General features: G+C 46.5%; 1 protein-coding gene across 8 annotated transcripts in view; it reads left to right on the top strand.

Annotated features, from left to right (window-relative positions):
* PUM1 (pumilio RNA binding family member 1) overlaps positions 1–10,477 on the top strand; it is an 81,033-nt gene that overhangs the window by 4,275 nt on the left and 66,281 nt on the right. For all 8 annotated transcript variants that reach the window (XM_017830552.1, XM_017830546.1, XM_017830551.1 and 5 more), the window contains exon 2: positions 325–698. In XM_017830552.1, coding sequence (XP_017686041.1) covers positions 336–698 — 363 coding nt within the window. In that variant the 5' untranslated portion in view covers positions 325–335. The remainder of the gene's footprint in view (positions 1–324; positions 699–10,477) is intronic.

Genomic DNA, 10,477 nt, shown 5'->3' with positions numbered 1-10,477 from the left:
CCAGGCTCCCCAGGGCAGTGGGCACAGCCCCAAGGCTGCCAGAGCTGCAGGAGGGTTTGGCTGATCCTCTGGGGCACAGGGGGGGACTCTTGGGGCTGGGCCTGTGCAGGGCTGAGGGTTGGACTGGATGGTCCTTGGGGGTCCCTTCCAACTTGGCGTATTCTGGGATTCTCAGATTTGCCACCGTGATGTTCCCCTGCCGGTCACAAGATGGGTGTTATTTTAAATGTAAAGACTGTAGGGATTTATTCAACATGTGAGGAGCTGCAAGGATTTCATGTTTTCTTTTCCATCTCCCTTTCCCACCATCTCTCCCCGCTCCAGGTGCTGGTGGAATGAGCGTAGCGTGTGTTTTGAAGAGAAAAGCAGTTCTGTGGCAGGACTCGTTCAGCCCCCACCTGAAGCAGCACACTCAAGATACAGCTAATCCCAACATGCCTGTTGTACTGACATCTGGAACAGGGTCCCAGGCTCAGCCACAGCCAGCTGCAAACCAGGCCCTCGCAGCAGGGACACACTCCAGTCCTGTTCCGGGCTCCATAGGGGTGGCAGGCCGCTCCCAGGACGACGCCATGGTGGATTATTTCTTCCAGAGGCAGCACGGGGAGCAGCTCGGGGGAGGAGGGAGCGGCGGCGGCGGCTACAACAACAGCAAACACCGCTGGCCCACCGGGGACAACATCCACGCAGAGCACCAGGTACAGCACCAGCTCGGGGTCTGCAAGCTCACCTTGCACCCAGACCTGTTAGAGAGGCTTTTAAAGACACTTTTTTAAAGCTGGGTCTGGTTCTGGTGTGGTCGGAGCGGCGACGGACGGTCGTGCTTTTTGTTTTCTCGGCGTTGTGGTGCCTCAGTAGCTCTGAGCTGAAAGGTGTCTGCTCTCGAGGGTGTTGAAATCCCGGTCTGCTCTCTGTGACAGTCAAATGCATGTTTACAAAAGTCATCGGGCCCTTTATTGATTTTTGTGTTTTTTCTGATGTGTGAACCAGCATGGCCGTGGCTGCTGCTGCTGCTTTTCAAATCTGTTGCTGTAGTTAAATAATTCTTAAGTAATGGTATTACAAAACTGCCAATGCATGTAGGTTGGGCTTTTACACTTCCCAGTATTGGAAAACACAGTGGTGGAAGTTACTGGTGATGTGTTTTCCTGGGTTCCTTTGCTTTGGGGTTTTCTGGTTGTAATTGGGAGGGGAAGGTGCTGATGGTGTGCTAAGCTGAGCTGGGAAGAGAACAGCTTTAAGAATGTCACAAAACAGTGATTTTACAAATGCAGCGAGTTCTCAGAGCCACTTAAAGGGTGGTGGGCCAAGATGTGTCTGTAGTAGTGTTTACTAGAAGTCCTTTCAGTGCTTGCATTGTGAGTTGAGCTGGAGTTAAATGAGTGTATGACTCACTCCTCTTGCTGTCTGTGACCTGTAACTCACTCATCAAAGACAGGGATGTGCTTCCTCTCTGAGAGGCAGCAGAACCCGAGTGTAAGCACATTTTAAAAAAGAATGATCCCCACAAATATTGCCAGGGCAGCAGACACAGAGCTTTTGCAACCTTTATGAACATCTCCTGCCCCTTGTTTTTCAAATCAAAGCGGCCAAGCCCTTGCTCCTCTGCTGTGCCTCCCCGGGGGATGTGTTGCCAACCAGACCATTGAAAAGTAAACATTGCAGGGAATTTTGCAACCTCACTGAAGTCACTGTGTACATCAGCAAAGAAATAAACCCAAGTGCCCTGTTAATTTGTTCTGGAAGAAAAAAAAAATCACGTAAAATACTACAATAGGAACGAAGCAGCTAGAAAAATATTGTTGTTCCTTTATGTGGAAACGTAGTACTTTGGATATCACTTCCAAGGAAATAACTCTACTGAAACATGTAATTTTTGTTTACTATCCAAGTTTTCAGTCACTCCATGTAAAACTTGTTTCAAGAGACATCAGTGCAAGAGATCTTAAGGTGCCTTAAGTTGTGTAAGAAACAATAAGCAACAATTTCTTGCTGCAGGGCTGGAGCTTGTAGGTCTTTCAAATCGAAGCTGTCCTGCAGTCTGGGGTGAGGATGCCTGGGCAGGGACTGCTCCTGTGTGGGCATTTTGGGGAAAGGTGACTTCATGAATGAAAATGATGTCATAATTCTCAATCCTCTTTTCCTCCAGCTCACGCTTTCATCTTCCTTTCACTGAAAATCCCTGAAAGCAAAGATGGCAAAACTCACTGGAGATAAGGGGGGTGAGGGCGGGACACTCCAAGCCTGCACTCATTAAAAGCTCTGCTGGTATTTGAACTTGTATTTGTTTAATAATGAAAAGACTTAAACTTTGACTCAAACAGAAGAATCCTGCCTGTAGATGTGTTGTCAGTGTTTTGTTGCTCAGCTCGGTTTTCTTCAGTAACTTCCTGAATGAAATGATAGTTATAAATACATCACTTAATGAAAGGAAACTCATTAGCTTGTCTAGTTTAAATGAACTTCTAAAATGCAGTGCCTGTACTTTTTGGAGGCAGAACACTTGTGAGAAGGTTGTATGGGCAGAACACACCTGCAGGAGGGAGCTCACAAGGTTCTGGGTGATGCTTTCAGTGTTTCCCCCAGGGTGTTCTGTGAGCTGAGCTCAGGAAATAACCCCCCTAAGAGATTTAACGGGGCTTTATCTGTTCTGCTTCCTGGTGCTTTTTGGTGTTTATCACATGGTCCTGAGGGTTTGCACTCAGTGTTCATCTCTGAACCAGCCCTTGGGGTTAATGTCTCCAGAGTGAGCTCTGAGGTGGGGCACTAAGCCTGTCCTGATGTGATACCGTGTGCTCCAGTGACTGCTGGGCACTTTGATCTGGGCTCGTTGCTCCATCCCTTCCTGCTGCCTCTCTTTCCATGGTTCCCTGGTTGCCTTGGGGTTTTACTCAAATGTAGGATATACGTAATCTTAATACTGCCATACTTTTTGACTTTTTGGCCACCTCTACATCTACTTCTTAAATTAATAATTCCATGGAGCAAGGGCTGATCTTATGCATGCAAAGTGATTTAATTCAGTTTGGGCTTAGCTGGGGTGGAATTGAATTTGTCCTGTAAGAACAGAAGTGGAAGGAAGTGCTGGGACATGCAGGGAGGGAGGAGGTGAATCATTATGGATGGCTCTGCTGATCTCAGTTTCTTATGGATACACTTCTATTCCTGTACTTTTTATTTTAGACTTTCAAAGATAGTGCAGCGAGGGCCCAGCCTGGAAGACTGGTTGGGAAACTCAGTAGCTAAAAGATAATGGGAAGTCAGAAAAAAATAATTAGAGGCTAATATAGGTTAATGTCTGCCTGGAGCTTGGGAGGTGGTAATTAAAGGTAGAGGGATTTGAATTGTTGAATCCCAGTTTCTCCTTTGTTGCACATGCAGACAGCCATCTCTGTCTGTTGGTGATAATGCTCCGGTGAGTTTTCCCAAATGATAGCTTTTCACGGGGTTCCTAAACCCCAGGACTGCTGTGAGTCAGGACTCAGCCACGTTATCCTTGTTTTCCGTGTTTTTGTTGTGCCAGCTGTTCTTCCTGGTCACTTCTCATCCCGTGGAACTGAGCCGTGAGTGGCTTTAGCAGGGATGACTTCAGGAAAAGTTTATCTCCTCCCAAGGAAGTAGGTGGTGTCCTCTTGTTAGGAAAATGCTGGTTCTTTTTGTGTTTTACCTAGAAATTTTCATTTCCTGTTGCATTTTCCCCTTTTCCATAAGGTGTGCAGGGCCAAGTCTTTATATAAAATTAAGCAGTTAAAGATGCTCCTGTCATTTTACACATTTAGGTATCAAAGGTTCACCAGCCCCAGCAAATATTATAAACTCCAAATAAATAGCAAATATCATAAATAGTAAATATTATAAATTAGATATAGCCAAATAGCAAATATTATGAATTCCTCTTTGTCCCTTCAGACACTGAAATGATGGTGGAATCAGCCTTTTTTTTTTTTCTTTCCTAGCCCAGATTCTCAGAGCTCCTAAGCCACATCCCAGCTGTCTGCAGCTCCAAATCCTCAATCACCACATTTTACATGGAAGACACTTCCACCAGACTGCTAAATGTACCCTTCTCTTTTTATCCCCAAAAGCAGCAGGATGAGGTTGAGTGTCAGGGTCCAGCAGTAATTTTAATATTAAAATGAAGAGGTTGAGTGTGTCATTCACTGACAGTGCCTGATTGCTGTAGGGCAGACAGTTACCCTGGCTGCTCTGGGGTGTTTTTATGCTCTTTATCCAGGAAAAAACACGGACAGAGATCAGAACATCACGTAGGTAGAGGCACAGGATGGCTCCAGATGAGTAATGGGTTGGGTTTGTCTTGGCCATGAAAGGTTGCACAGATCCTACAACCCCAAACAGCTCCTGGGGGGAACAAAACCACAGTTGGGATATTCAGCCGGGACAAGGTATCAACACTGAGCAGGTTTTTTAGGAAAATTGGCTGGGCTCTCTTGGCTGGGGTCTCCTGTGGCTTGTGTGTTCTTGAACTGGAGTGAAGGCAGAGTTCCTGTGGTGGTGGTCCCTCTGGAATTGCAGTGAATGGATATACTTAGACTGTCTGGATTGCAGTTCGGGTAGTGTGGGAGTTGCTCAGTGGAAGCAAATGATTTTAGGCATTTGCTTTCTCTGAGAGCATGTTTAATTAATAACTGGAGACAATGGAACTCTGCAGGGATCGCCTTGTTGAATGTGGGGAATTTTTCACATGTAGTTGGTGAAGAATAGTGAGAGCAACAGGGCTGGGACTGGGGTTTATGCTCAGTTTTTTGCCTTTGGGCAATATGACCGTGCAAGTTCTTCACTGGGAGCTTGAATTCAAGTGGAGACAGAAGGTGATTCTCCTGGCAGGTTCTCTCAGCACAGCTATTCAAAATGCTGCTCCCTGCTCTGAGAGCATCTGCATTCGGGGATGTTTGACAATGTTGGGGGTCTCTTGGCAGGCACCATGACCAGGGTTTGCCTTAAAGTTGTGGCAAGGTCCTCTAAAAAGGTCCTGGAAGCCCTGGTGTTCGTTCTTCCAAAGGGAAATCCTGTTAAAGTGACAGTGAACTCTTGAGGACAGAGGTTTCACCCCATCCCTGGAAGTGTCCCAGGCCAGGTTGGACGGGGCTTGGAGCAACCTGGGTTAGTGGAAGGTGTCCCTGCCCATGGCAGGGGGTGGAAAGGGATGATCTTTTAATTTCCCTTCCAACCCAGACCATTCCATGATTTCTGACCTGTGGAAAGAGCATTTGAGGGCTGCTGTGCTCTGAATAATCGGGTTTGTTGTCTGAGCTGGAGTTGAAGCTGTGGAGTGAGTCCCTTGTCACATACACCGTGTGACAGCACATGTGGCTCGGCTCTCGAAGATGGCTTCTGGTGAAATGTTTCATTTCTGATGCATGTTTGGTTAAATCTGTTGAATTTTCCTGGGAAACTTCCTTGTATCCCAGTGAACTGGTCAAGGCTTTCCTTCTGCTGACCCTGAAGCCGATACTAACTCGATACCCGGGTAATTTAGAACATAATTCCTTGCTGAAATGAAATGTCTGGTTTGGCTGATTTGTTTCACAGAGACTTCTCCGTAGTAAAGGGGTATCTTGGGAGGGGAATTGGAACATTTAATTTAGTTTTCTGCTTTATATTGCCTTTTGAACATTCTTCCGGAGGTAGAAGGAGCACAAGTAGATTGGCTTAGCTGGACATTTGAGGTTGTGTGTTGTAAAATCCCCCTAATGTACAGGGGAGAGAAAGCACCCTAAATGTTCAGAAAGTTACTTCAGGAATCTAATATTGCTCCAGATCCCCAGGTTTTACTGTCCCTGACAGCCAGTGGCAGGATACTGGTTCTAGTTGGGATTGCCCAAGTGCCCTGGTGTGCTGGCACTGGGATTTCTCCCGTGGTCTGTCACCATTGTAGTCTGCTCAGGAAGAGCAAAGACACTTTCACACTACTGAATTTACACATTTCAAGAAGCCTTCAAGTATTTCAGTTGATATTTTGTGCCCAAACGTGCTTTGAGTAGAGGTTTATTAGAGAACTTGTCCTGCTTGTTTTCTTCCTCCCTCTCCCCAGCTTTCCCCTCAGTGTAGTTTGTGGTTTGCTGAGTTGCTGTGACCTCTCTGTCCATCTGCAGAGCAGGTTGGGATTCATTTTTGTAAACTTTCGGTAAGATCTGACCCACCCAGTCCATCCCCTGCTACCTCTTCCTCACAAACTGCCACGAGTCATTCCTGCTGCTCTGGAATCTCCCTGTCCACGAGCTGTTCCAGAGCAGTGACTCTGCTGCTGCCTGGCTCTAAAAACTTGCTCTTAGGTGTGTCTGAGACAATTTTAGGCTGTTTTCTCTGATCTTGCTGTGAACAAACTTGCCTTTGTGCAGTGCCATGTGATTTGAGTGATCTGCTCCCAGCTCTCCTGTTACTCCTGCCTCTGCTAAGGATAACTTTTATTCCAGGGCAGTTGTTTTTATTGGGAACATCTGGATGTGTGATTTGCCCTGTGCAGAAGTTTTGCTTCGGACTTTGTGGGGTGAAACTTGACTGTTCCTAAAGCCTCGCTGCCAGCAGTTGGTGTGGCACAGGGCCACTCACATCTGCTCCTGGCAGAGCTTGGCACTGCAATTAGACAGTGCTGTGTCCCTTCTTTATACCTTTTCCCCTCTGGATTTAAACCTTGGAGGGTCAGAGTGGGAGTGGGAGTGAAAGGAAAAGCCCTGCTGGGTGGACATAAACCCAATCTTAGTGTAGCCCTGAGTGCTTGCACAGCACCACTGATCCAGACACACACCTGGGATGCTGAGCACAATTTTCCCGAGGCATTGCCAGCTCCAGAGGGGCAACATTAAGACTATTTCATCTGTCACTTAATATTTTTTAATTTTGCACCCCAGCAACATGTGCTGAGCCATCGCAGGGTAACCTAAATTCCACGTTAATGAAGCTCTTCCCTGGGTGAATAAAATCTGAGGCAAAACATAATTAGCTAACGAAGGAGAGCCCCTCTGAAAGGCTGCTTTTCTTGCAGTTATTTCTGTCCCCTGAATCATTAATCATCTTGGCCCAGTGCCAGGTACAGCATTAGCCAATCTGCCATTTCAGTAGCTTTTTGCTTCCAGTGCTAATGGTAGTAGCAATTCTAACGATGGATCCTTTACTACAAAAATAGTAGTTAAACCACCTAATCCTGTCTAATACTTGTGACTTCACATTCTTTCTTTACCCACTATTGTTATAGGAGGGGGCTAAAAATAGGGCTGTAATCAGTTGGTGGAACAACATATTTGAACCCTGGGTCTGGTTGTTCGTGGCAAACCTGGTGTTGGAGTGTGTGATGCTTTTCTTACTGTCAGCTGGGAAATACATTCCCCCTCTCCTGTATGCTACAAATGTGTGTATGAATGCACTGAGAGCTGATATTTTCTAAATAACCTGCTGTGTGAGCTATTCAAACAAGACCAACTCAGGCAGCCTCCCCCAGCTGAGGAGGAGGCATTTGTTTCCATCCGAAATTTGTAAACCTTTAGTTGATTTAAAAAGCTTTAACAGTTTGTGAGTATATAAATCCAGTGCTACAAAGCATTTAGGCTCCTCAACCAGCTGTATTTTTTTGTTTGTTTGTTTTCTACTCTCCATTCTAATGGATGATTTTTGTTCTCACTGCCTCGATTCTGGTGTTACAGTAATGCTGAATTTTTTTTTTTAAGGAATATCTTAGTAAAAATAATGTTTGGTTGTGCTTTTTTGGATTATTTTTTATGGGCAAATTGGGAAAGACTTAAAATGGGGAGGCCTGAAGGATGGGAATGTTACATGACATCAGCCTTTTCACACTTAGAGAGTGCACATGAGTTATAAATAAACAGTCAAGTAATAATCACACTTTTGGAGGTGTACCTGGAATGTACCTGTGCAAACAGGGAGAACTTGGAATCTCTCATCTCTTCTCAGGGAAACAAAATGCTGCTCATCTTCGAGGCCAGGTTGGACAGGGTTTGGAGCAACCTGGTCCAGTGGAAGGTGTCCCTGCCCATGGGAGGAGGTGGAACTGGATGAGCTTTAAAGTCCCTTCCAACTCAGACAGTTCTGGGATTCTGGTTTAGGAGCTGGGAAGTCATAACGTTTGTCTGTCCCGACGAGTGCAAGTGTAACATGATTTCCCACATTATTCTGCAGAAGAGAAAAGCAAAACAAGTGGCCCCTCAGCAGGGTGGGCCCACCGAGCTTGTGCAGAGCTGAAATCCTCGGAGGATCCCTCCAGGCTCCCGTGCCACAACTTTAAGGCAAAGCCTGGGCGTGGTGCCTGCCAGGAGCCCCCCAGCATTGTCAAACATCCCCCATCCAGGCTGCCCAGGAGCACTGAGGCTGAGGAGTGAGCCCTTTGTGGTGCCAGCACCCGGCCCTGGCTGTGCTTTTGTTTGCTGGGACGGTGGATAAGTTCAAGGTGCTTCGCCCAGAATTCCCTAGGGAGGAATCTCTGGGATCCCCTGGAGCTGGTTTGCTTGGCTGGCAGGACTGAGGGCAGCACTGGGCCCTGTAATTTACTGCAGATCAAAGAAATATTGAAATCAGCCATTTACATGTTCCAGCTGCAGAAATCCCTGGCTTTGCAGGGCCCGTCCTGCCTCGGTGGGAGCAGATGCCTCCTGGGCAGAAAGGGAACTGGGGGAGAGGGGTGGTGGGAGAACAAGTGCTGGGGGCAGGATAGATCCTAAGGAAGTGCTGGGAAAGGGGAAAGGTGGCCTTTAAAATGGGGAGTGGGATATGGGAACCTGGAAAGGTGGGGCTGGCAGGAGCAACCTTCTAGTTTGCTTTGGTTTCCCTCTTTAACATAATTGGTTTAATAGAAATGGATATTTAAACCCTCTTCAGTCACTGTTACCCCTAACAAATGCAGATATTTCATCTGTTTAATGTCCAGCTTCAAAAACTAAAATAAAAAATCATGAACCTTCATGGTGCACTTTTAGAGACAATTTTGCTTTAGATCATCACTAGGATATTTCTCAGCTGGTTATTTTTTAGCTTCTTTTTCTCCAAAGGACTTTCTAGTTAGTTTTTGAATTATTTTTTTTTCTCCTGTGTGTGTCTGATTGTTGTATTTCTTTGTTTAATTCCACTTGAGTTTTTCTTCCTGGGGAAACATCAGCTGTATAAGGAGGAAGAAAAAAAATCCTCGGGGGTTAAGAGTGGAATTTTTTGCCTTGGCTGGTTTTGCTGCGTGTCTGTGTGGGTGAATATAAATTCTCCATAAATGAGGATTCCTTAATATATGAAGCTGCTGTACAATCCCCTGAGATACCTGCAGCCCATGAAATGGGATACAGTCTCACACTTGGAATTTATATGTAAAGGTCATATTAGCAACCATATTTGCTTAATATAAGGGGCAGTATTACCACTGATTGTTGACATTAATATTTACTTAAAATTACAATTCAGCTGCTTTGCTGGTTGGGAGGGGGGAAAAAAAACCCACTTGGATTATTCTAGAATAAAAAAGACGGTGCTGGAAATCCCAAGGTAAATTTGCTGTTGCTCTCATGCTAATTTGTGAGGTCCTTCACACCCCTGTTTAGTAATCGGAAGGACAGTTTGGGGCCCCGGCTGCTGTTAATTTAACTGACTGCAGAATTCCTTTTGACAAGTGCCATTTAGCCCCGTGGGCCTGGTTGTTTGCTGGCTTAAAATTAACTGGGCTTTGCAGCACCAGCCGTGCCCGGGCTCCTCTTGGCTGCTTGGGTTTGGTGCTGCAGGTTTCTGGGAATCATGGAATCACAGGCTGGTTTGGGTGGGAAGGGACCTTGAAGCTCATCCAGTTCCACCCCTGCCACAGGCAGGGACACCTCCCACTGTCCCAGGTTGTTCCAACCTGGCCTTGGATGCTTCCAGGGATGGGGCAGCCACAGCTTCTCTGGGCAGCCTGTGCCAGGGCCTCAATACCCTCACAGGGAAGAATTCCTTCCCAATATCCCATCTATCCCTGCCCTCTGGCAGTGGGAAGCCATTCCCTGTGTCTTGTCCCTCCAGGCCCTTGGAAATAGTCTCTCTTCATCTTTCTTGTCAGCTCCCTTCAGGTACTGGAAGGCCAGATTTGGTCACCTGGAAGCCTTTTTCTTCTCCAGGCTGAACAATCCCAACTCTCCCAGCCTTTCCTCCCAGGAGAGCTGCTCCATCCCTCTGATCATCTTAGTAGGGACTTCTGGTGGTAAGGTTTGGAAACTTGGCAGGGAGCCAGCTTCAAACCATCTCACATTGGATTGAGATGTGACAGGGGGCTAGGACTAGGGAATTAGATTTTGGGGCTATCTCAAACCGTGACACCTCTTCTGGATTTGCTCCAACAGGTTGATGTCCTTCCTGTGCTGGAATCCTTCTGGGATGCAGGGGAAGGCATGACTATTTTCTAACCATGGGACACGTGGCACAGCTTTTCCAGCTGCCACCCTGAACACAGAGAGGAAATAGTGGGATTTGCAGTTCTCACAGGAAAGAATCTGTC

The sequence above is a fragment of the Lepidothrix coronata genome, unplaced genomic scaffold (assembly GCF_001604755.1).
Source record: "Lepidothrix coronata isolate B3197 unplaced genomic scaffold, Lepidothrix_coronata-1.0 Scaffold180, whole genome shotgun sequence".
Lineage (NCBI taxonomy): Eukaryota > Metazoa > Chordata > Aves > Passeriformes > Pipridae > Lepidothrix > Lepidothrix coronata.
Note: the sequence above shows the minus strand (reverse complement) of the source record. Positions and strands in the feature narration are given on the sequence as shown.